The sequence below is a fragment of the Pagrus pagrus genome (assembly GCF_965226575.1).
Source record: "Pagrus pagrus genome assembly, chromosome: 1".
Classification (NCBI taxonomy): domain Eukaryota; kingdom Metazoa; phylum Chordata; class Actinopteri; order Spariformes; family Sparidae; genus Pagrus; species Pagrus pagrus.
In genome coordinates this window covers 38,531,939-38,557,663 of record NC_140185.1, presented here as the reverse complement: position 1 = coordinate 38,557,663, position 25,725 = coordinate 38,531,939, and the positions used below count along the sequence as shown (strand labels likewise).

Genomic DNA, 25,725 nt, shown 5'->3' with positions numbered 1-25,725 from the left:
AAAACTGATCTCATCAGTGACATCAATATAAACGTGAATATGAATCTGTCGGACCTGTCGGGGGGCCTCCGGCTGCTTGCAGCTGCACGCTGGCCCCCTGTCTCGGGGGGGCGGGCTCCAGACCGCCGGCCTCTCCCAGATTCTCCATCAGGATCCTCAGCAGCACCTTCAGGTCGTCCTGACTGAGCTCCACCTACAGACGGAGCACAAACACTGCACTCATTACAGACACGAACACTGACCTACTGATTACATACAGCTGTGACATAATGTCAAGACCTCGACACACTCAGGCTGTGTCCCAATTCAGGGGCTGCATCCTTCGAAGGGCGCATTTGAAGGCCAATTACGTCACAACGCCGCACGAAGGCCGTCCCAATTCAAAGGCTCCTTCAAATGCAGCCTTCTTTTCCCTCTTTTTGGAGGACGTGCCGCTACTAGCCTTCGCGGCCTCCCATATCCCAAGATTTTTTGCGTGCCCGAAAAAGAAGAATGAAAGAAAGACAATGGCGACATCAAGTGGTGTAGATCGTCACTTTCGCGGGCCTGGGCAGCAGAAATCGTGACGTAAGGGTAAGGGGCGGGAACATCTGGTGACGCAACCAGGAAATACTCCGAAGGCTAGACCGTCCCATTTAACAACGGTTGACGTGGCCTGCGAAGGTCTCTCCAAAGGCCGCAAAGGCCGCGTCCTTCGAAGGATGCAGCCCCTGAATTGGGAAACAGCATCAGGTCACTTCAGTAACGATCCTCTAGGAGGTTAAAGGAACAGTACAACATATCTGTGTCAATAAATACAGCAGTATATTCACATTAATGAGTGATGTCATGCACCAGGGACTCGGTTAAAATAGAAACCATTTTTTAAAGATCATGGAGCGGATCGACTCCAGCAGCGACTACGCAGCAGGATTTCATGGGCGTTGATGTGCAGGGCAAAGCTCTGGTCATCAGGCCGATGGTGAACGTAGATACGAAGTTTTGTCAGATGGAAAAAGGATCAGAAACAGATTTCAGTAATTGAAGGTTTGCAGTCATCAGACCTGCCAGTCGGCCAGAAACACGTCCTGTAACAATCATCTCTTCAAATCTGACCGGCAGTCGTCACAACACTGATCCTGACCACGATGCCTAAAGCGTCTCCACGGGTCAGATCACTACAGACGACACAGACACTAGTGATGCTACACTTCAACACTACAGAGGAGGACTGTCCTCAGAGAGAACTGTACCTTCGGTGGTGTACATGTCAACTGGTTGCAAAAACAAGAGCAGAGGAGTTAGAAACAGAAAACAAAGGGTTAGATAGGATAGATATCGTGAGTCAGTGGTTTTAATGATTTTTGAATGTGGAAGGGTTTCAGTCACTGGGTTCAAAATGAGTCCAGTCACAGTAATTATTCTATATACTTTGTTTTTTTAAATCAGCTCAGTGAACTGAAGACATCGTCTGCATGACTTTAAATCTATGGACAGACAGTGAGACGGATAAAAAGGGACAAGACCTCCATTAGTCAAAAACATCTGGACGATGCTTCAGAGAGTCAGTGTCACATTCTGCTTCAACAACAAACAGGTCAAACCCGACTGATTCTGAAGAACAGAGCCAGGCTGGAAAAAAACAGCCATCAGTACTGGGGCTCCTCCTCCTCCTCCTCCTCCTCCTCCTACCTTCATGGGCTTCAGGTCTCCATCGATCTCTATGGCAACCATCTTCTTGTACCAGGAAGCTGCCAGGTTCCTCTTGATGTTCAGGTGCAGGTTTACTGGTTCTAGCAGCTCGGTGCCGGGTTGACCTGACGTCCAGTCGCCACAGGTCCTGATGGACAACAGGTACCACAATGACCCAGTCTGTATTAAGTGTGTGCGTCACCAAGACAACCTGGTGACCTCTTTAGAAGAGTCTGACTACAGATGTCTGACCTCTGACCTCTTTAGTCCTGACTAAAGAGGTCACCAAGGTTGTCGTGGTGACCTCTTTAGTCCTGACTAAACGCTGCAGAGTCTCTCTGCTGTCGATAGAGCAGATAACCCTAACCCTGAATCCACTCACTGACCTGGAAAGTTTGAGGTGTGTCAGCTGGACGTTCATGTTGTCAATGACTACTGGCAGCGGGCATCCGTCCGCAGTCAGCACAGAGAAGCTGTTTCCCACTGTGATCAGACCCAGGTCCATCACAAGTGCATTGTGGGAGGTGGAGGACTGCGGGATGATGATGAGGGGAGCCTTCAGCTTGATGTCCATGGACAGACGGAAACTCTTCTGGGCCAAGTCTCGCACGCTAGATGCCGCCTTCTCTGCCGCCTGAGCCGTCGCAGCGCTCAGAGCTTCTTTAGCCGTCTGGAAGTTGTTGGTGAAGTTCTGAATGAAAACAGACACAAACAATGAAAACTGTCACTGACTACTACACCAACATAAAGCCAACATTAAAATCTGCATTTGAAATATCTTTATTATCCAGAAAATGGAAAAGACTTACAGTAATCAGAAGGTTTATCTACTATCACTATCAATTCAATAACAATGTCAAACAGTTCGGTAAAAAAAACCAAAAACATTCAAACCCGCAAAGAATTCAAAATGACTCAACTTATTGTTAGTATTAAAAAAACCTGATGCAGAGTTACATAAAGCATTTCAAGCTTTATGGAGTTTAAGTATCAGTGAACTCGTCGTTTCTGACACAACTAGAATAACGTTTTAATAACATCACACTGTTCTTTAAAAACAAACGAGTCATTCTGACTCAGCTGTGTGAAACTCACCAGCAGAGACATGATGAACTTGTGCAGGTAAACCACCTGAATGCAGCCCACGCTCAGCTTCACTCTGCCATCAGTTTTGGAGGTGTCGGTGTAACCGGCGCCCTCTGTGGCGTTAGGAGTCAGACTCATGGTGAAGCTGAACACCTCATCACCCACGATGGAGATGGCCTGAAGGACAGCAAGGGTCAACAACCTTTATTCAACAGGACTTCAGCGGCAGAGAACAGAGTTAATGTAAGGGTAGTCTGAAATAGTCTGAAGTAGTCTGAGGTAGTCTGAAATAGTCTACAGCAGTCTGCGGGAGTTAAATTGATCAGAGGTAGGAGTTAAATTGATCAGAGAAAGTCCGACTCCTACTTTACTGCTAAAGTGTTTACACGAGGTTAAAGCTTGGATGTTTTTAAATGTTTTAAATTTTAATGAAAAAAAGACAGAAGTCATGGTCTTTGGTGGCACTTCTGTGACCCCCCTAGTCGATCTGGGTTCTTTGGCACAATACCACAAGCCAATTGTGAACAATTTGGGGGTAAAAGTGGACGCTGACCTGAAACTTGACAGCCAGATTAAAGCTGTGGTGAAGTCGAGCTTTTTTCAGTTGAGGCAGCTGGCAAAAATAAAACCAGTCCTTCAGAGAAAGCACTTTGAGACAGTAATCCACGCCTTTGTGACCACTCGGCTGGATTACTGTAATGCACTTTATATGGGGGTTAGTGGGTCCTCCATCGCCCGTCTTCAACTGGTACAAAATGCTGTTGCACATCTTTTAACTGGCACACGCAAGTATGAGCACATTTCACCTATTTTATCTTCACTCCACTGGCTGCCTGTCCATTTAAGGATTCATTTTAAAATTCTTTTATTTGCTTTTAAATCCTTGAATGGCCTTGCCCCTCCTTACCTCTCTGAGCTGCTGCACCCCTACTCTCCCAGCCGCTCTCAGGTCAGCTGACCAGCTGCTCCTGACAGTGCCTAAAGCGAGGCTTAAGCTCAGAGGGGAGCGAGCTTTTCCCGTTGCAGCTCCAAAACTTGGAACAGATGTTCACACCACCGACATACATCTTCATGCCAGGTTTAAAAGGCAGGTCTGCCCCTCTGCACCACATGTTCATCTGTCTGTTCAGTCTCATAAACTTGAAACAAATTTAGCTGAATAGCTGAAATAGCTCAGCTAAGAAAATGCAAATAACAACAGTGTGACTGAGAGAATCACACTGACGGAGCATGACATCGTCTCAACAGGTTGTCTACTCCGATTTTAAGTCATCTGAAGCAGTCCAGGATAGTTTGAGGTAATCCAGATTATGTCCGATTAGTCCTGGGTAGGACCTTCAGCATACCTGACAGGATTCTAGTGTCATCTGTGGCAGCCCATGGTGCTCAAGCAGAGACACACTAGAAACTCAAGAAATCAAGGCCGTTGTGAGTGCTCTGAGGCTGTCTAGGTTTGTCCAGGAGAGTCCGGAGCTGTCCAAAGTAGTTTAAACTATACATAATTTACTGTAAACTATAATTTGTGCTTGAAATCTCAAATCTCTCTTATATGATCCCAGTCAGTGCCATCAAACCAAGACCATGCTTGATTCTATTGGGACAAGTCTCTACGCAGTCCTGTGATGCAGCTCATCTAACACTAAGTTCACCAGGGGAACTTTCAAGAGCAAATGAAAACCGGTTTATGTAAAATGTATGAGGAATAAATGTAATATCGTCAGTTTTGATGCCAGTACTGAAAGAGAGACAGACAGCTAACAGAGTCTTGAATCATTCAGAGTGAACTTTGTTTCTGATTAAATGTGATCTCTATAATCGGCATTACCACACTATGACAACTGACTGACCTTCTTGTGGATGCTTTTAGGATCAACATTGAGGACGATGAAATCTCTCAGGCAGGCCGTTAAATTAGTTTGTGGTCCTTGCATCAGCAAAGAGCCATTAAGACCTGAAAAACACAACACATCAGGTAACTCAGGGTTAGTGTCGACGAAGGAAAGCAGACAGAAACTCAGCTGTTCCTCAGTACCTTGGATCTTGATGTCGGCCATGTTGCAGCTCTGGTCGCACACCAGGACATTGAAGGCTCCCAGCGTCATCATCACCTTCAGGTCGATGACCTCATTGTCTGCAGGTGACACCAGGGCAGCTGACAGGAAACACAACAATAAGACAAGTTGAAGATAGGCTGAAAGTATTTCAGATTTTGAGGACAATGTTCATACTTTTAGACCCACAGAGCGGCAGTTTGTTTCACTGCACGTTTAACAGGATGACAATTAAGATCGTTTTTGTGAGTTGTACTGACTGGACCTGGTGGACACTGTCTTGTCCTCTGTCTTTGGTCTGATCTCTCTCTCTGGAGACAGGACGCTGCCAGACGACAGCGCTGCCGACAGGAAGTTGATGGCTGACAGCAGAGCCTCAGTGTGAAGCATGAGGTCGAGAGAGGTGAAGGTTACCTGCAAAGAGAGAGAGAGAGAGAGTTAATGAGTGTAATATTCATCTGTAACACTTTATTTTACTTTAGGCCTATAATTTCAGAATAATTTTAAGTGCTTTCTAGGAAAATAAACTCTGTAGTTTAGGGGACAGACTTCATTTGCAGAGTTTCAAATGATCAATTTCGACTAACTGCACGTGTGACCTGCAGACCAACGTCTTCAAATTCATGTTCCCCACAGTCACAACTAGGAATCAGAGTTCTTTCAAAGCCATTCAATGAACACTATTAGGAAATTAAGAACAAGACAGCATTGTATAAAAAACACTTCATCTGTTCATCTGACCACCAGAGGGAGCCAAATAGCTTCCGTTTCCCACTGAAACATTAATTAACATGATTGTGGGAGGAACAGCTGATCAGTGAGTGTTTGAGGATGAACTCACGTTGATCATCTGCTCCGTGTTCTTGTAGACGGTGGAGAAGTTCGGCCCCGAGCGGTCGGCCTAAAGAAACACAGTCACACAAACAGGAAGTTCAAGGAGATTAAATGTCTTTATTCTCTGCTCAAGGGTAATCTTGTGCTCTCACATATGATAGCACAATTGTGCATCTCAACAGGTAATCTGTGGAAAAGTGAGTTAGTGATGTCATCACCTTGAAATACTGCACTTTGAGCAGTTCAGCTCCAGACTCCACCGAAGAGCTGATGAGACACAGCGGCTCACCACTCGAGTCTGAAACCAGAAGAAACCAAAGAAATCACGTCATGGAAACAAACAGCTGCACATGTTTCTGTTTGATCAGCTGCTTCCTGTCCACACAGGAACCAGTTGGGATGGCAAAGAAAACACTACAGGGTGTAAAAGTAAAAGTTGATCATCATCGACCTTTACACACAGAGGAAGGTAATTATCACTCAGTCATGGTCTGCTGAGGGGCTCTGACCTTTGAACTCCAGGCACTTCATTGTGATCTTGTTGATGTAAGTTGTGGCACACATGTCATATTTCCTGACTTTGGTGTCGACGCCAAGCTGAGCGACCTGAAAAACCAGGAAGGGTGACTCCTTCTGCTCTCTGGGCTTCTTCAGAGTCAGCAACACCTTACAGAGGAAACAGGAAACAGAACCAGATGAATAAGACACCTGCAGGCTGGTCGGCAGAAAGCTGCAGTGTTGAGGAGAAATCTGAACAAAGTGACGAATGATTCCTGATCACACCGGGAGCTACAGTAACATTTCTGTTTCATCTGTTGGTCCAGACTTCAGGCGCTGGAAGAGTGTTTGGTTTGATTTTTGGGTCGACAGACAGAAGGACTGAAAAGAAGTCTGGATCAAACTTCTCACAGCATTTGCAGATTTCATACCTCTTTGATTTCAAAGTTGAGGAGAATATTGATCGTGTTTTCCGTCAGACCTCCGTTGGTGGAAGCCAACACACCGTCAGATCCCGTCTGTAACGACACCACCTCAGCCTGCTGCTCAGCAAGCTCCGCCTTCTCTGAGGGGGGAAACCAGTCAGTAAAAATCAGATTTTCTGTTTGCATCCGATTGGTGAAATTAACCAGATTCACATCGGCGCTCAAAGGTAGCGAGGTTTTATATAACACCAGTGTTGATGCACAGGTGAAACATCGTGAGTTTCTGTCAGATTTCCCATCATGCACTGAGAGTAAAGTTACCTTGAGCCACCTGTCTCCTGACGTCCATGCTGTGTTCTTTACTTCCCTCCCCGATGTTCTCCAGCAGGATCTTCATCAGCACGCCGAGGTCTTCCTCACCCAGACTCATCTGACGAGCATGACACAGTTTCATGTCTCACTCTGAGGAACGTTAAACCCAATTAAACAACACCAAACATGTGAGACCTACGGTGAGGGACCGGAGGACTCCCTGGACCTGGACCCCGGGGATCTTGGTGAACCATGAAGCAGCCAGATTCCTGATGATGAGCAGCTCCAAGTTGATTGGCTGGAGGATCTCAATGTCGGGCTGCGAGGAGTCTGGCTTCAGCGTGGTTCTAAGAACACGTATTCAATGTTTAATCAGCATTCTGTTTTTATCCACGTGGTCGTCATCATGTCTGAATGATCAGAGCAGGAAGTGTCGGTGTGTTCGGGGTCGCTCAGAAAGACAAACAGCAAATATTCACAGTTTCTACGTCTAATCAGAGGTTCTGCCCTGATGAAGACGTCTCCATTTTAAACCAATACTACAGCAGCTGTTTGGTCTATTCACAAAATTCTGCCATTTCTTTTGTCATCTTCACCCTCAATCAGACATACAGAGAGAAGAGGCTGACAGGAAACAAGGAGGAAGACTCTCTGAAGACTCTGAGGAGAAATCGGTATATATTAGGGAACACATATTAACCATGAACTAGTTTCTTACTAGCATGCATATTAGTAGCATATTGGCTGTTTTTAAGCCATTATAAATCACTTACTAATGCCTTATTCTGCATGATCATATTCTGCAACTACTAGGCCATTAATTACTGTGAGAGTTTTCCCTCAATAACTTCCTAATCACTGCTTATTGATAGTGAGTTAGGGAGTTGTTGTAAACCCCTTAATAAGAATAAGCTAATAAGAAACTAGTTCATGGTTAATATGTGCTCCCTAATCTAAAGTGTTACCGAGAAATCATTGCGTCACAATAAAGAGTAGTTCTGCTGTCAAGATGCTCCGATCCTGCCGTCTGTTCGGACCTCATCCTTTCTCCTCCCTGTCTGTGTAAATCTTCTAAGTCAAGAGAATAATAAACACTTGTGAATAACGCAGAAGATGTTCTCCTGTTTTGTTGTATCACAGAGAGTCAGCTTTAAGAAATGTCTGCTCATTTGTTTGTTTGTGTGTTGTTCTGGTTCTGAATGATATTTCTTCAGTTTAGTGAATTCACTGCGTTGCTTCTTTGTTCCCTGTGTGACTCTGAACATCTTTATTTTTCTTGTTTGTCCAATCAACTTCTCGCACCAAACACCCCACCCCCATCTACAAAAGTTCTCTGACGACTGCTATCGTCGGCCTCATCAGGGACGGGGACGACAGAGAACTTATTCAGGACTTTGTGGACTGGTGCCAGCGGAACCACCTCCAGCTCAACGCCGGGAAGACCAAAGAGCTGGTGGTGGATTTCCGCAGGCACAAACAACCCTGCACACAGGTGAACATCCTGGGAACAGACATTGAGATGGTGACGTCTTACAAGTACCTGGGAGTTCACCTGAACAATAAACTGGACTGGACTGATCACACTGCAGCAGCATACAACAAGGTCAGAGCAGACTCCATCTGCTGAGGAAGCTCAGGTCCTGTGGAGTGCAGGGGGCGCTCCTGAGGACTTTCTATGACTCTGTGGTGGCATCAGCCATTTTCTATGGTGTAGTCTGCTAAAGCGGCAGCATCTCGGCAGCAGATAGGAAGAGACTTGATAAACTTATCAAGAAGGCCAGCTCCATCCTGGGACGCCCTCTTGACCCAGTGCAGGTGGGAGAGAGCAGGATGATGGACAAGCTGTCATCGCTGCTGGTGAAGGAGTCCCACCCCCTGCAGGTCACTATCACAGCACTGAGCAGCTCCTTCAGCGACAGGCTGATACATAGAAAAGTTCAGAAGAAGGACTGAAATAAGTCAGACCTCTGTGGCAGCTGCAGGCCTGTAAAGACTCTGACCAATCCCTGCCTCTCGGTCCGAGTTGAAAGAACCAATCAGATGCCTTCATGTCTCGTCCTGCCTGCACCCCCCTCTGTCCCCCCTCCTCCCTGCGCGCACTCATCACATGTTGCCGGATATATTCAGCACACTGCATATGGAGTTAGCAGGAGATCCACTCCAGGTCAGATGGGGGCGGTAATGCACCTAACAGCTGTTTGCCAACAGCCATAAAACAACAGCAGAAGAAGAGTTAGCACAGTTAGCAGGAGAACAGTGGCAGAGGAAACGCAGCTAAAGCAGCACTTCCAGAAGTGATGCAGAGGCTGCTGTCTCTCTGTTGGACAGGTAATTAGTTGTTTTGCTTCGGGGGGGATTTGTTATTTTCATGAAATATGTGACGTTAGCCAACTTAGCTACTTTTGTAGCTCGTATTAGCCCAATGCTAACGGCTCTCCTCTGCCCTGCTGATGGACTGTCTGATGCGCGTTCAAGTTTGTGGGGGCGGGGCTTTGGACGGAGCACTGACGGGAGGGGGAGAAGGGGGCGGAGCTTAGACGAGGTGCCACTTTCAAATCTTGCTAGCTCTCCAACATTACCAACTATAGCTTTAAGTGGGTTAGGGTTAGTCCTTTGGCTGCTGTGACTCAGAAATTTCCCCATTTGCAGGACAAATAAAGGAATTCTGATTCTGATTCTGATTCTGATCAGGCTGATTTCTTACCTCAACCACATACCGGTTTCTAAATAAATAAGTAAAAACGGACCTTTTTGTTTTATTCTGAGGTTTTGTGTTGATACCTGGAGAGTTTCAGCTGAGTCAGCTTGACGTCCATCTTCTCCACCACAGCCGGCAGAGAGAAACCTTCAGCCTGCAGCAGAGAGAAGCTGTTCCCCACCGTGATCAGACCCAGATCCACCACCACGGCATTGTGGGAGGTGGAGGACTGTGGGATGATGATGAGCGGAGCCTTCAGCTTGATGTCCATGGACAGACGGAAACTCTTCTGGGCGAAGCCTCGAACACTGGACGCCGCCTTCTCCGCCGCCTGAGCTGTCGCAGCGCTCAGAGCTTCTTTAGCCGTCTGGAAGTTATCGATGAACATCTGAAGAACAGAATACATCAGCAGTGAGACAACAACCAACCCGGCGTCACAGGATGAAGACGCCATGAGGAGCAAAGTCAGAGGGAACCGATATGAGGCGTTCACTGCCTGGACAGAGTGTACGGTCATTTCTGTTTCATAAACCTTCAGATGAATGAAATGAACCTCAGACTGATAATCACGTCATTCATTTAACTCATAAAACAACATGTTTCTGCACGTACACGTCAGCTGGTTCAATAACAAACTTTAAAGTATAAAGACGATTGACTTTTCAGTGTGTAAACGCAAAAACACATTTATGAATCAATAATTGAGGGAATAATCAGAGGTTAATTTAATCAAATCTGAAGTTTTTGAAACAAATAAAGTGCAGAACCATTTTCAAGGAGGGAAGTGAGGTCACAGGCAGAGTCATGTGACTGACGGGGGGGGGGGGGTGATGGCAGCAGAGTGAGTAGCATAGCACGTATGGAGGAACTGTTATGAAAAGCATGAGTTTTTGTTTTATTGCGCCACTGTGATGTTTGTTAAGGTAGTATTTTTGTTAAGGTGGTACTTTTGAGCTTTTCTCTCATTCTGGGTCAAACTGGGTTCAAACATGGTTCTGGCTCAGATAAAACCCAAGTTCTCGATTAAAAACCAGCCGTGAAGTCAAGGACGAGGGTTGACTTGATCATCATATTCTGAACCTTAACCCAGATGATATTTAAGGTGGACTGGGGTGCAGTGGAGTCGCTGAGTGAAGCTAAAGCAGAAGGACTGATGCAGTTCAGAGCTGCATGCTGGACGCTGTACCTCATCAGCAGACCAGTACTGAAAGCTAAAAGAAGCCTGAAAGAACAAAACACATGAACAAGACCAGAAACATGAGAGACTGTAGAGAGAGACATGCAACAAGAGACACCACACACACACACACACACACACACACACACACACACACAATCATTTCACACTGCCATGTTACATATAACATATATATTACAGCTACAGACACATCAGAGGTTAGAGTTCATTTTAATAACGTGGAGATTTTCAAAATGTTATTTCCTTTAAAACTGAGGAAAGAACCTGTCTTCACTCATCACCGGTCCTGTTTGTGTCTTTAGAAGATCTCAGTGTCTCATTAATCCCAAACAGTGATCCTAAAACAGGTTTGGTCCCACAGACAGTTGAACTGGAGTAACACTGAAAACAGGGTTAACCTGTGACAGGTAAGACTGTCAATGCTAACTGCTACGGGTCGATTGGTCAGCTGGTCAGGTGGTTTGCTTGCTGGTTGGTCGGTTGGACACTCAACATTTTGTCCAGATCTGTCTGTACCAACACCGATTCAGGACACTGCAGAACAAATCTATCAAATGTGAAGCACGGCATTGTGGGATTTCTAGTAAAGAAATAAAGATATGAAATCTCATGTGTTTGCAGTGCAATGACTTCCTGTTTAAATGATCAGACACACAACACAATACACTCAAATAAATATAAAAACACTTTTAAATAAATTTAGATTCTAAAAAAAACAAAACTGATGCAACTGAAAACAGAAAGATCAATTACACAGAGCGTGTGTAGAAATATGTGTGCTTAAGTATTCATGTACAAGTGAGTTTGTGTGTGTGTAGAGATGTATTTATGTGTATGTATTTGCACATATATAAATGTGTGTGTCTGTCCAGGTGTGATATCTGACCAGCAGCGACATCAGGAACTTGTGCAGGTAGACGATCTGGATGCAGCCCAGACGCAGCGTGACCTTCCCGTCCACCTTCGACGTGTCGCTGTAACCCTCCCCCTCCGTCGCCCCCAGAAACAAGCAGAGTTTGAAGCTGAACACCTCCTCACCCATGATGGACACCGCCTGTAGGGGGGAGGAAGAGGAGGGAGGACAGCATCATCTCATAGAGCTCATGAAGGTGCTACTATCACTCTACTGTTACTCCTGATACTCATCCTGGTTCTGCTGAAGATTTAATCCAATTAAAACAACGAGACACAAACTGGAGCTCATCGTTCATACGTGTATTTTTATACGGGATCATAAAACTAAATCTAACAAAGTGCCTGTATGAGAAATAAACAGTGAACAAGTGTTGGGGACCTTTCTGTGGATGGTTTTGGGGTTGACATCTGTGACAACGATGTCTCGGAGTCGGGCGAACACCTCTGTCTCCTTCGCCTGCACCAACACCGATGCATCGATTCCTGCAGGGCAGCGACAGTCAGGTGATGCATTAATGAGTAAAACGTGTCGGCGTCTCTGTCGGCTCACTTCACTTCAGTTTGTGTTAAACATGTTTCGGTACCTTGGACTCTGATGTCAGCGATGCTGTGGCGATCATCACACACTTCCACATGGAAACAACCCAACATGGCGAACAGCTTAAAGCTGAACACGCCGCCATCTTTCGCCCCTTTAGACACTGGAGAGAGATCATAACATGACGAGTCAAAGACACTTTAGACGAGACATCCTGACATTCTGACACCTGTGGGCAGACACTCACCTGTCCGGCCCTGTCCGCTCTTCTCCACCTGTTGTTCGGTATCTCGGTCGCGTGCGGCGGAGAGTTTTGGTGGCACGACACTGGTCAGGTAGGTGATGGTTGACAGCAGAGCTTTAGTGTGAAGGAGGAAGTCCAGAGAGGAAAACTCCACCTGAAACACCAGCAGGTGAAAAGCTGTGAGACACCTGTGAACACCTGACTGTCAGCTGAGAGGAAGAACAAGACACTAAGAGGCAGAAACACAAATATAATTAAATTCTACTTTTAGGAGCCCCTTTTACTTCAGCTTTCATCAACACAAGCCCCTTCCAGCCCTCCAGCCCTCCACCCACCTTCAGGGTTTGTTCGGTGTTGTTGAACAGAGTCTGGAAGCTGGGACCACTCGGGTCGGCCTGCAGGACGACACGCACACAGAAACATGTTCAGATGTGGAGTCAGTATGGTGTGTGTTCATGTGTCTGCAGGACACACACACACACACACACACACACACACACACACACACACACACACACACACACACACACACACACACACACACACACACACACACACACACAACTTGCTTCATCTCTTCATGGTGCTTTGACGTTTCAGTCACAAAGATCTTTGTCAAGACACGACAATCACACAGTAGCACTCATGTACAGAGGCTGTGTCTCATGTACAGAGGCTGTGTCCCATGTACAGAGGCTGTGTCCTCGCTGCAGAGGCCCAGGGTTCGAGTCAGACCTGTAGGCCTTTGCTGTATGTCAACCCCCCTCTCTCTTATCCCGTATCGAATAAAAATAAAAATGTGCCATGAAAGGCCAAAAAACAAGTAATCTGAGTTCTTTAAAACTCGTGGCCACATTATTATGAGCGGTACCGTATTGTATGTATAAGTCTTTTGTTATCCATTGTGATCCTTTTGAAAATGTGTTTGAGAAAAAGTAGATGGATGAATTCAGAGCTCAACAGATTTTATGATCTCCTCAACAGAGACTCAGCTGTGAAGTCTTCTCCACCTGCAGATGATTACCTGGACGTGTAATAACAACATGCTGATGTTATTACTGACACCTCACGTTTCCTCCTGTCTCACGACAGCCATCATCGTCCCTCTGCATAAAAAGTCTAAAAGTCTTTTTTTAAAAATGTACATATATTAATTTTTTTTATTGGCCATTTGTGAGTGTATTGTAATGTCACTAATAACTGAGACCTTCTCCGTCTCTCTCAGTTGCCTCTTGTTGAAGTTGGTTTAAACTGCTGGACTTTGCATTTCTTTGTGAAGGACGCAGGTCAGATTTTCTGCGACAGTCCAAAGGATGTGACCTTAAATTTATTTAATTAGTGCCTCGTCTCAGAGGCTCTCTGCACTCCGCTAACAGAGAGCAACAGAGCTAACGTTAGTTTAGAGATGAAGTCCAATAACATAAACAACTGGCTTCCAGCACAGTTCTAGAAATGAATGAACCCTGACTCTTGACTGTGTATGTTTGAGTAAAGATTTCTTGGTGTTTGTTTGGTTTTATCTTTTTTCAGGCAGCATTATATATTTGCAGTGTTATCCATCACTTCAGTCATCACTCCCAAAAGTTTTTCTGTCACTCATTTAACTTCACGTGCGTGTGTGTGTGCTCACCTTGATGAACTCCACCTTCAGCAGGTCGGAGCCCTGCTGCTCCGAGGAGCTGATCAGGTGGAGCGGACGATTCATGCCACCTGAAGACAAACACATTAAACCACATTACATCACATGACCTTCCTCGGGACCCATACCAAAACTAGTTTTAGTGATCAAGGAAACCGGTGTAACCAAGTACATTCACTCATGTTCTGCTCAATTTTGACATACTTGCACCTTTTCATTTTCTGCTGCTCTGTACTTTAAAATCCACTACAATTGTTTGATAGTTTTAGTTACGAGTTACTGTGAAGAATCAAATTTTCAATAGAAAATAAAAAATCAACTAATAAATTACAACAATTACAATTTAACTGCCCAGCAGTGCATTAAGTCATTAACATGAGCTCCATCTTTACCAGCTGCAAGTGCAGGTCGATTTTTAAAGGCTGATATAATAACAATAGTTTGGAGAAGAAACAGCCGTTAGCAGATTGATCGGCTGATTATCGGGCAGCTGTGGATCACGAGAGCCGGACGTTTGTTTTTTGGTGATTACATGATTCATATATGTTAGAAATCATAATCAAATAATAATTATTATTATAGTTATGTTACCTGGTACGTCGCAGTAGTCAAGTGTAACTCTGCGCAGGTATGAGGTGACACTCATGTCGAAGCTCCGCCTCTTCCCTTCAGCTCCCAGCTGACGGACGCTGAAGGACAGGACGGTCTTCTCCTGGTCCACCTGTCGGGTCAGCTCCAACAGCACCTGAACACACCACACACTACTGTCTCACATTGACTTAATATAACTATGACTCTAAGCCACGCCCCCTGTGAGTCTCATGATGACCTGACCTGAGGCCAGAGAAACAGACAAACCTCCTTGACTTCAAACTTGAAGTGAAGGTCGATGAGTTCCTCCAAAGCCGAGAGCTGGTGATCCTCATCTGTTGACTTCTCGCTGGTGTCTTCATCTGAATCTGAACACAGCACGCAAACACTAATTACAACATGATAATCAACATTAAAACTTAACATTCAATAAACAGGTGGACGGCTTCAGTCCCTCTGTTAAATAAATAAATAACTAAAATTAAGAAACACACCTGTAACTACTAAATACATCCTTGGTCTAGAAATATTTCTCCATTTTGTAATTCTTTTGTTTCATGTCAGTTATGTGACACTATCAGTTTTTGTGATTCAACAATGGTTAACAACCAATCCGAGCGCAGCAGCACCGACCTGTTTCCAAGGTGTCGAGGAGTGTGGGGTGAAGGCTGAGCGCTCGAGGTCTGACCTCCGCCAACGACAGCACCTGCAGCAGGAAACACAGCCAAACATGGTGACATCAGTCCTGAGCTTCAGTCCAACCGTCACACCCCAAACTTCCTTTCACACCCTAAACTTTAGCTGTCAATCCTTAAACTTCGACCGTCACTCCCCAAACTTCAGCATCACTAAACATATCTGAAAACTCTCCCGACAATCCCCAAAGATATTCTTATTTAATCCAAACTTTCCCTGTCGCTCCCCTAAATTTCCCTGCTCTGTGACAGCCATCATTCCTCATCCCTCCTCTGAACATTTTTTGTCATTTTTTGCTGCTAAATTTGCCATCATCACTGCCCTAAACTACACCTAAGTCACACCTACAGACTTCACCCATCACTCCCTAAACTCTCCAGAGACTCATTGACTGACTGAAGCTCACAGTGACAGTTTCACCTCCTGAATGGTGTGTTAATTTCAGTGGGTGTGGCTACAGTGGGATCGGGCTGTACCAAGTCTACCTTCTCTGTGGGGGTGGAGGGGGAGGAGCCCGGGTTGGGCAGTGGGATGCTGTCGACCAGGTCCAGAACGTTATGGATCTTTTGGTCTGAGATCTTAATGTGCAGCAGCGGCAGCTCCCCCGAAACCTTGAACCTGAAGCACAAACACTCAAAATTAGTGACACAACATGTACAGGTGAGTGAACAGATGAGTCAGCAGACTGGATACCTGGAGTCATACCTGGGCATCCTTGCATCCTTCTCCACCATACACTTGGCCAGCTGGACAGTGAAGTCCATCGGCTGGAGGATGTGTTGAACTGATGAACCCTGCAGCCGAGCCGACTTCCAGGCCTCACCTGGAGGTCATGTACAACTGAATCAATGAAGTATGGACTTCCAGGAGGTGTGTCCTTGTTGTGTAGTTGTTGTGTAGTTGTTGTATAGTTGTTGTGTAGTTGTGTAGATTATGAGTAGTTATAGTGTACCTGACTTGCTGTAGAGCACCTGGACTCTTCGTAGCTCCACGTTGTATCTCTCGTAGGCTCGATCCATGATTTCCTCCAGAGAGGAGAACGAGGATGAAGACGAACTGAGACCGCTCTGCTCAACACTGTTCAACTACAGACACACACACACACACACACACAACCACGTTACATTCAATAATGTTCAACTACACACACACAGCTACGACCACTGAACTTTGTGGTCTTAGACTCTCCTTTCAGTCAGTCTGAACAGAAAAAACAACATTTATAAAAGTCCAAATAAAAATGAAAACTCACCTGCAGGCTGCCAAAGTCCACGATGATCAGGTCCGATGTGTTGCTATAGAAACCACACTTTGGTACTAGCAGGTAGGACGGTTTCAGGTCAATCCTCAGGTCCAGGACCTTCCTGGTCTCAATGATGTGAGACAAACCTGCAGAAACCAGAATGCATCAGAGTCCTGATGAGGACCAGACTGTCCTCTACTGGATTAACTGAACTGAGGAGTCTCACAGCCTGAGGACAGAAGCTGCTCTGTAGTCTGGTGGTACGGAACGAAGCGTCATGTTTTGTCCACAGGAGGCGTCACAATCAACAAAACATTAATGTTCCTTGAATTAGCTTAATGCTAACTTTGCTATGAAGCATGAAATGCCAACATTATTAGTGTTTCACACAGAATCAGACTTTAATTGTGGTGGTGGCTGTCCAGCTGGGGTGCCATAGAGCATGCGAACTCGAGACTTCCGCCGACCAAGTCGGCTAACTTCCGGTTTAGCACTGAGCTAACTTGGATGGGGATAAAATGTAATCGGGTGGCTCTTATAATTTTATTGGACCGAATTGCGCAAATTCTGACAGTAAAACGAGTCATCTTGCGGGTTGCGAGGCTTTTATTAATGTTTTACAGACGTGTGTTTCACAATGTTGCATCACATGACGATGTAATTACACGGCTTGGCCACGATAAAAACTGGCTTCAAGGCCTAGGGCTCTTTGTGGGGGCTTGATCTCAACGATGAGGCCAGCCGTCTTCTTTGCAGAGGAAGTTACGGTCAAGCCAACTGCGTTACATAGTCCTCCTCCTCTTCTTCGTTGGTTTTACCGGCAGACTAAAAACCACACCGCTCCATTGTATCAGAGTATATAACATCATGCTATTCACTGACAGGTGCCTGTCTTGAGTGAGTGAGAACGGGATGCGCAACTCCAAAAATAGAAAATCAATATGTGGTAGCCAATGTTGATATTGTGGCGGATCGCCAAAAATAAATTAATGTGTGGGAAACACATTAATTTAGTTTAATACTGTACAAATTCTCTTAGAAATACAATCAATCAATCAATAAACACAGAGACACAAACTGTTTCTGGCAAAACAAATTTCAACACCGGACTCAGACTTGGTGAGAAGTTGAAGCTCGAGCAGCTGTTCTCAGACTCCAGGTGATTCATCCAATAAGAACTTGTTAACACCTGAACCAACTGACCTGTGGCAGTTTTCTCTTTGATCTCCTCCAGTTTGGAGAGCGTGGCTGAGGTCAACACCTCCAGATCGACACCTTTCCCCGTCTTGAAGAACTCAACCAGACTGTTGACGGTCAGCTGGAGGACAAACAGCAGGAAACACACGTGTCACTGTTGTGGTTCATTATCACTTACAAGTGAATCATGGGATCTGAGGTCACATCCTGCTTCCTGTTTACCGCGTCGTAGATAATCTCCACAGGCTGAGAGTGAACTCTGAGCAGCTGGTCGGCCACACTCTCCTCAGGGTTTAACTCGAACATGACGCTGAGCAGAGAGGAAGAGGCATCTCCCACTGAGGCGATGAGTGAAGGAACCGCCCCCTGCTGCTGTAAACCTGTAACGTACCAGTGCTGCAGCGCCGCCTCCACCCTGCAGGACCACAGACGTTTCATTCATTAACACATGATGAATTGTTTGGTCATGTCCACCATACAACACAGACACCACACAGGGATCAAACCTGTGACAAGTGGTCACAGGATGAAGAGGCTCACCTGAAGGCCTGGGCTCCAGGTCTCTGAGAGATTCTGGTGCTGAGGTCAATCATCTGGACTTTGAGGATCTCTGGGACGTCTGGCTGCTCCCTGACTGTCACAGAGGTCCTGAAGAGCTGGAAGGTGACAACCACGGCCACGTACTGAGCACACACAAACACAGAGACACACATACACACAGTTACAGTCTCACTCAGCAGTAGTGGATTTAAACAGTTTGTCCCGATTGTGGATATAAAGGGAAAGTTAATAAATAAGCAGGTGTGTTTACCTGTTTGGGTAAAGCGAGATTGTGAGAGCTTCCACTGTAGCCGATGGCAGTGTAGAGTTTCTCTTTTTCGTCAGCCGTCATGAGGTCCTCCAAACCTGAACCTGAACACAAGAGGCAGAAATGTGTTCAGTTCACTGAAACATAAAGTCTCTACCAATAAAACATCACCTGAACACATCAACTGTCACGAATCATCCAAACATCAACATCAAGAATCATCCAAACATCAACGTCAAGAATCATCCCAACATGAACCGTCACAAATCATCCAAACATCAACGTCAAGAATCATCCAAACATCAACGTCAAGAATCATCCCAACATGAACCGTCACAAATCATCCAAACATCAACATCAAGAATCATCCCAACATGAACCGTCACAAATCATCCAAACATCAACATCAAGAATCATCCAAACATCAACGTCAAAAATCATCCCAACATGAACCGTCACAAATCATCCAAACATCAACATCAAGAATCATCCCAACATGAACCGTCACAAATCATCCAAACATCATCAAGAATCATCCAAACATCAACGTCAAGAATCATCCCAACATCAACGTCAAGAATCATCCCAACATCAACATCAAGAATCATACCAACATCAAGAATCATCCAAACATCAACGTCAAGAATCATCCCAACATCAACGTCAAGAATCATCCAAACATCAACGACAAGAATCATCCCAACGTCAAAGTCAAGAATCATCCAAACATCAACATCAAGAATCATCCCAACATCAACGTCAAGAATCATCCCAACATCAACGTCAAGAATCATCCCAACGTCAAAGTCAAGAATCATCCAAACATCAACATCAAGAATCATACCAACATCAAGAATCATCCAAACATCAACGTCAAGAATCATCCCAACATCAAGAATCATCCAAACATCAACGTCAAGAATCATCCCAACATCAACGTCAAGAATCATCCCAACATCAACGACAAGAATCATCCCAACGTCAAAGTCAAGAATCATCCAAACATCAACATCAAGAATCATCCAAACATCAACATCAAGAATCATCCCAACATCAAGAATCATCCCAACATGAACCGTCACAAATCTTCCAAACATCAACATCAAGAATCATCCCAACATCAAGAATCATCCCAACATGAACTGTCACAAATCATCCAAACATCATCAAGAATCATCCAAACATCAACGTCAAGAATCATCCCATCATCAAGAATCATCAACGTCAAGAATCATCCCAACATCATCGTGGATCGTGGATGCGCCCACTGCTATGGCCCTGCCTGATCGTGGATGCGCCTACTGCTATGACCCTGCCGGATCGTGGATGCGCCTACTGCCATGACCCTGCCTGACACCCACCACTACTGTCGCTAATATTAGTCACATCTGTTACATACGTTCCACTACTATTATTGTAATGCATTACTGCATACTATCCTTACCATTAATCACTACTACTGTTATCACTAGTAATCACATTTCCATGTGCATTTCATTATTATTGCTGTAATACATCTTTATGTACTTTCACTCCTGTCAACCATCGCTTATAATTGAATACATCGTGATCTCGTTGATCTGCTCTGTACATGGGACATCTATTGCACGTCTGTCCGTCCTGGGAGAGGGATCCCTCCTCTGTGGCTCTCCCTGAGGTTTCTTCCGCATTTTTTTCCCTGTTAAAAGGGCCTTTTTTGGGGCAAGTTTTTCCTCACTCGAATCGAGGGTCGAAGGACAGAGGGTGTCGTCTCTGTACAGATTGTAAAGCCCTCTGAGGCAAACTGTGATTTGTGAATTTGGGCTATACAAATAAAATTTGATTTGATTTGATTTGATCAAGAATCATCCCAACATCAACATCAAGAATCATACCAACATCAACATCAAGAATCATCCAAACATCAACGTCAAGAATCATACCAACATCAACATCAAGAATCATCCCAACATCAACGTCAAGAATCATCCCAACATCAACGTCAAGAATCATCCCAACATCAAGAATCATCCCAACATCAACATCAAGAATCATACCAACATCAACATCAAGAATCATACCAACATCATCGTCAAGCATCATCCCAACATCAACGTCAAGAATCATCCCAACATCAACATCAAGAATCATACCAACATCAACATCAAGAATCATACCAACATCAACGTCAAGAATCATCCCAACATCAACGTCAAGAATCATACCAACATCAAGAATCATCCAAACATCAACATCAAGAATCATCCCAACATCAACGTCAAGAATCATCCAAACATCAACATCAAGAATCATCCAAACATCAACATCAACAATCATCCAAACATCAACGTCAAGAATCATCCCAACATCAACATCAAGAATCATACCAACATCAAGAATAATCCAAACATCAACGTCAAGAATCATCCCAACATCAACGACAAGAATCATCCCAACATCAAAGACAAGAATCATCCAAACATCAACATCAAGAATCATACCAACATCAAGAATCATCAACGTCAAGAATCATCCCAACATCAACGTCAAGAATCATCCAAACATCAACGTCAAGAATCATCCCAACATCAACGTCAAGAATCATCCCAACATCAAGAATCAACAACGTCAAGAATCATCCCAACATCAACGTCAAGAATCATCCCAACATCAACATCAAGAATCATACCAACATCAACGTCAAGAATCATCCCAACATCGTCAAGAATCATCCCAACATCAACGTCAAGAATCATCCCAACATCAAGAATCATCAACGTCAAGAATCATCCCAACATCAACGTCAAGAATCATCCCAACATCAACGTCAAGAATCATCCCAACATCAACATCAAGAATCATCCAAACATCAACATCAAGAATCATCCAAACATCAATGTCAAGAATCATCCAAACATCAACATCAAGAATCATCCCAACATCAACGTCAAGAATCATCCCAACATCAACGTCAAGAATCATCCCAACATCAAGAATCATCCCAACATCAACATCAAGAATCATACCAACATCAACATCAAGAATCATCCCAACATCAACGTCAAGAATCATCCCAACATCAACGTCAAGAATCATCCCAACATCAAGAATCATCCCAACATCAACATCAAGAATCATACCAACATCAAGAATCATCCCAACATCAACATCAAGAATCATCCCAACATCAACATCAAGAATCATCCCAACATCAACGTCAAGAATCATCCCAACATCAAGAATCATCCCAACATCAACATCAAGAATCATCCCAACATCAACATCAAGAATCATACCAACATCAACATCAAGAATCATACCAACATCAACGTCAAGAATCATCCAAACATCAACGTCAAGAATCATCCAAACATCAACGTCAAGAATCACACCAACATCAACATCAAGAATCATCCCAACATCAACGTCAAGAATCATCCCAACATCAAGAATCATCCCAACATCAACATCAAGAATCATACCAACATCAACATCAAGAATCATACCAACATCAACGTCAAGAATCATCCCAACATCAACATCAAGAATCATCCAACATCAACGTCAAGAATCATCCCAACATCAACGTCAAGAATCATCCAAACATCAACATCAAGAATCATCCAAACATCAACATCAAGAATCATCCCAACATCAACGTCAAGAATCATCCCAACATCGTCAAGAATCATCCCAACATCAAGAATCATCCCAACATCAACAAGAATCATCCCAACATCAACGTCAAGAATCATCCCAACATCAACGTCAAGAATCATCCCAACGTCAAAGTCAAGAATCATCCAAACATCAACATAAAGAATCATCCCAACATCAACATCAAGAATCATACCAACATCAACATCAAGAATCATCCAAACATCAACATCAAGAATCATCCAAACATCAAGAATCATCAACGTCAAGAATCATCCCAACATCAATGTCAAGAATCATACCAACATCAAGAATCATCCAAACATCAACGTCAAGAATCATCCCAACATCAAGAATCATCCAAACATCAACGTCAAGAATCATCCCAACATCAAAGTCAAGAATCATCCAAACATCAACATCAAGAATCATCCAAACATCAACATCAAGAATCATCCAAACATCAACGTCAAGAATCATCCCAACATCAAGAATCATCCAAACATCAACGTCAAGAATCATCCAAACATCAACATCAAGAATCATCCAAACATCAACATCAAGAATCATCCCAACATCAACGTCAAGAATCATCCCAACATCAAGAATCATCCAAACATCAACGTCAAGAATCATCCAAACATCAACATCAAGAATCATCCCAACATCAACATCAAGAGTCATACCAACATCAACGTCAAGAATCATCCAAACATCAACATCAAGAATCATCCCAACATCAACGTCAAGAATCATCCCATCGTCAAGAATCATCCCAACATCATCAAGAACCATCCAAACATCAACGTCAAGAATCATCCCAACATCAACGACAAGAATCATACCAACATCAACGTCAAGAATCATCCAAACATCAACATCAAGAATCATCCCAACATCAACATCAAGAGTCATACCAACATCAACGTCAAGAATCATCCAAACATCAACATCAAGAATCATCCCAACATCAACGTCAAGAATCATCCCAACATCGTCAAGAATCATCCCAACATCATCAAGAACCATCCAAACATCAACGTCAAGAATCATCCCAACATCAACGACAAGAATCATACCAACATCAAGAATCATCCAAACATCAACGTCAAGAATCATCCCAACATCAACGTCAAGAATCATCCCAACATCAAGAATCATCCCAACATCAACAAGAATCATCCCAACATCAACGTCAAGAATCACCCCAACGTCAAAGTCAAGAATCATCCAAACATCAACATAAAGAATCATCCAAAGTAATCAGACAAGTAATCATACTGATGATGACGATGATCTCATTGGTTGTTTTCAGATGAGTCACTTACTCTCCGTCTCCTGGCTCTCCTCCGACTCCTGCTCCTCCTTCTTGGCCTTTCTACCAAAGAAGCTGCTGAAGAAACCTCCTCCTGCCTGCTTCTGCCCCACCGCTGCCTTCTTCCCCACCACCTTCTGTCCCGACCGGATCACCTGGAGGAGGAAGACAATCTGTAATTAAACTGGACTCAGGTCTGTGTGTGTTCCTCAGTCTTCATCATGTTTACCTCCATCTGGGCCTGCTGCCGGGCCAAAGTGATGTTGAAGACGTCCAGGACTTTCTCCAGATCCTGCAGGAAACAAACTCCATCAGCAGGTCAGTGAATGTAACACAGATCATCTCTATCGGACTGAGGTCAGTGAATATAACACAGATCATCTCTATCGGACTGAGGTCATTGAATATAACACAGGTAATCTCTATCGGACTGAGGTCAGTGAATGTAACACAGATTATCTCTATCGGACTGAGGTCAGTGAATGTAACACAGATTATCTCTAACAGACTGAGGTCAGTGAATCTAACACACATTCCAGCCTCCAGGAAAACTGGGTCTTATTTTAATCTTTTTAAAGATATTTTTTAAGATTTGTACACTGGGGAGACAAAACAACCTCTCCATAAACAAATGGCACAACACAGGAGGGCCAACTCCTCAGGTCCAGACTCTGCTGTCTATCTGTTTAAACCAAGTGTTTGTGTACATTAGGCAGCACCTGGACATGTCGCTCGGCGTCCTGGTTCGGTTTGTTCTGACTCAGCAGTTTGGTCTTGTAGGCGTTCCTGTAGGCCTTCAGGGTCTCTCGATGCTGTCTGATGTTGGACCAGGACCACATGTGACTGAAACGTCTGATGTGGACCTCCACAATGCTGTTGAAGGCGTACCTCCACCTGGAACAGACACACAAAACAAACACACCCAAAACTGTCAGACTTACCTGAAACACCTGAAAACAGCTAAGAGCCAATGCCATAACTGGATCACATGATCTCTCTCTGCTGATGGCATCAAGTCAAATGTTACCTGTGGTTTGTCCTCTGGTGTCGCTGTCAGGACGAACCTTGAACAAACATCAGATATCTGACAGGCCGCCTGTGAGTGAACTATCTGATCTCCATAGGATGAACCTGTTTACATGTCAGTGACATGGTGACATTTCCTCAGGTGTGTGCCTCAGATGCATTCTTCAGATGTGTTCTTCTGGTGCGTTTTTCAGGTGCATGCTTTGGGTGTGGTCTTCAGATGTGTTCTTCAGGTGTGTTCTTTAGATTTGGTCTTCAGATGCATTCTTCAGGTGTGTTCTTCGGGTGCGTTCTTCAGATGTGGACTTCAGATGTGTTCTTCAGAAGTGGTCTTCAGGTGCGTTCTTCAGATGTGGTCTTCAAGTGCGTTCTTCAGATATGGTCTTCAGATGTGTTCTTCAGAAGTGGCCTTCAGATGTGTTCTTCAGAAGTGGCCTTCAGATGTGTTCTTCAGAAGTGGTCTTCAGGTGAGACTCAGTTCAGATAAAAGCCTCATTTTCAGGTTTTGTTTTGTGTCGTCTCATCCAAACTTCAGGGATCTAAATGTTTGTGTTTCCTTCCGATCTGGAGGCGAGGTGGTGTTGGTGTTTATTTATTCATTAAGTTTTTCCTTCAGGCTTCACTGATTACATAGAAACCAAATTTCACACTCAGAGGTTTATGGGTTTTTCAAATGACTTGACAGTTTTTTTTATCTTTAGCACCAGCCTCGGGACTGAACGAGACAAGTGACCAGGAGGGTGTTTGTTGATGTAATGGACTGTGCAGCCTGTAGGAGGCACTGACAGGATGTCAGCATTGTTTCAGAGTAAAAGTACATAAACCAAACTGTGAACAGATTTCGTTTCCACTGACCAGAGTCTGGCGCTGCTGTGGACGCAGACGTCAGGCCTGAACTTCCTGTAGGGTGCGTTCTTCACCATGCAGTCGATGGACTCCAGCAGCTCCAGCATGGTCAGGTACTACAGAGACCAGAACACATCAACACCTTCACAGGACTGAAGATAAAAACACCATGAGAGCTGTTTTCAAAGAAAGGAGGCCGTGGTGAGACAGTTAACCACGACTCAGTGACACACGTGGTTTGGACACGATGCATCACAC

The 25,725-nt window shown here is 44.4% G+C and overlaps 1 protein-coding gene across 7 annotated transcripts in view; it reads right to left on the bottom strand.

Moving 5' to 3' along the window:
* Nucleotides 1-25,725, bottom strand: part of vps13c (vacuolar protein sorting 13 homolog C) — a 73,257-nt gene that overhangs the window by 35,489 nt on the left and 12,043 nt on the right. For 5 of the 7 annotated variants that reach the window (XR_014622429.1, XR_014622430.1, XM_084350760.1 and 2 more), the window contains 36 exons: nucleotides 25,477-25,583; nucleotides 24,315-24,489; nucleotides 23,825-23,887; nucleotides 23,609-23,750; nucleotides 18,648-18,748; nucleotides 18,377-18,519; nucleotides 18,059-18,251; nucleotides 17,843-17,957; nucleotides 16,649-16,785; nucleotides 16,349-16,481; nucleotides 16,102-16,219; nucleotides 15,882-16,014; nucleotides 15,334-15,406; nucleotides 14,968-15,068; nucleotides 14,701-14,854; nucleotides 14,101-14,180; nucleotides 12,806-12,865; nucleotides 12,474-12,624; nucleotides 12,273-12,389; nucleotides 12,068-12,171; nucleotides 11,660-11,827; nucleotides 10,762-10,797; nucleotides 9,659-9,963; nucleotides 7,077-7,224; nucleotides 6,887-6,995; nucleotides 6,572-6,705; nucleotides 6,152-6,308; nucleotides 5,861-5,940; nucleotides 5,650-5,709; nucleotides 5,069-5,222; nucleotides 4,790-4,909; nucleotides 4,605-4,708; nucleotides 2,767-2,934; nucleotides 2,058-2,362; nucleotides 1,672-1,819; nucleotides 55-193 (listed from right to left, as the gene is read on the bottom strand). Coding sequence is in view for 5 of the 7 variants with exons in the window: in XM_084350760.1 (XP_084206886.1) it covers nucleotides 55-193; nucleotides 1,672-1,819; nucleotides 2,058-2,362; nucleotides 2,767-2,934; nucleotides 4,605-4,708; nucleotides 4,790-4,909; nucleotides 5,069-5,222; nucleotides 5,650-5,709; nucleotides 5,861-5,940; nucleotides 6,152-6,308; nucleotides 6,572-6,705; nucleotides 6,887-6,995; nucleotides 7,077-7,224; nucleotides 9,659-9,963; nucleotides 10,762-10,797; nucleotides 11,660-11,827; nucleotides 12,068-12,171; nucleotides 12,273-12,389; nucleotides 12,474-12,624; nucleotides 12,806-12,865; nucleotides 14,101-14,180; nucleotides 14,701-14,854; nucleotides 14,968-15,068; nucleotides 15,334-15,406; nucleotides 15,882-16,014; nucleotides 16,102-16,219; nucleotides 16,349-16,481; nucleotides 16,649-16,785; nucleotides 17,843-17,957; nucleotides 18,059-18,251; nucleotides 18,377-18,519; nucleotides 18,648-18,748; nucleotides 23,609-23,750; nucleotides 23,825-23,887; nucleotides 24,315-24,489; nucleotides 25,477-25,583 (4,735 nt within the window). In the remaining 2 variants the exon portion in view is untranslated. The remainder of the gene's footprint in view (nucleotides 1-54; nucleotides 194-1,671; nucleotides 1,820-2,057; nucleotides 2,363-2,766; nucleotides 2,935-4,604; nucleotides 4,709-4,789; nucleotides 4,910-5,068; nucleotides 5,223-5,649; nucleotides 5,710-5,860; nucleotides 5,941-6,151; nucleotides 6,309-6,571; nucleotides 6,706-6,886; nucleotides 6,996-7,076; nucleotides 7,225-9,658; nucleotides 9,964-10,761; nucleotides 10,798-11,659; nucleotides 11,828-12,067; nucleotides 12,172-12,272; nucleotides 12,390-12,473; nucleotides 12,625-12,805; nucleotides 12,866-14,100; nucleotides 14,181-14,700; nucleotides 14,855-14,967; nucleotides 15,069-15,333; nucleotides 15,407-15,881; nucleotides 16,015-16,101; nucleotides 16,220-16,348; nucleotides 16,482-16,648; nucleotides 16,786-17,842; nucleotides 17,958-18,058; nucleotides 18,252-18,376; nucleotides 18,520-18,647; nucleotides 18,749-23,608; nucleotides 23,751-23,824; nucleotides 23,888-24,314; nucleotides 24,490-25,476; nucleotides 25,584-25,725) is intronic. The other 2 variants (XM_084350757.1, XM_084350759.1) reach the window with 1 other exon arrangement.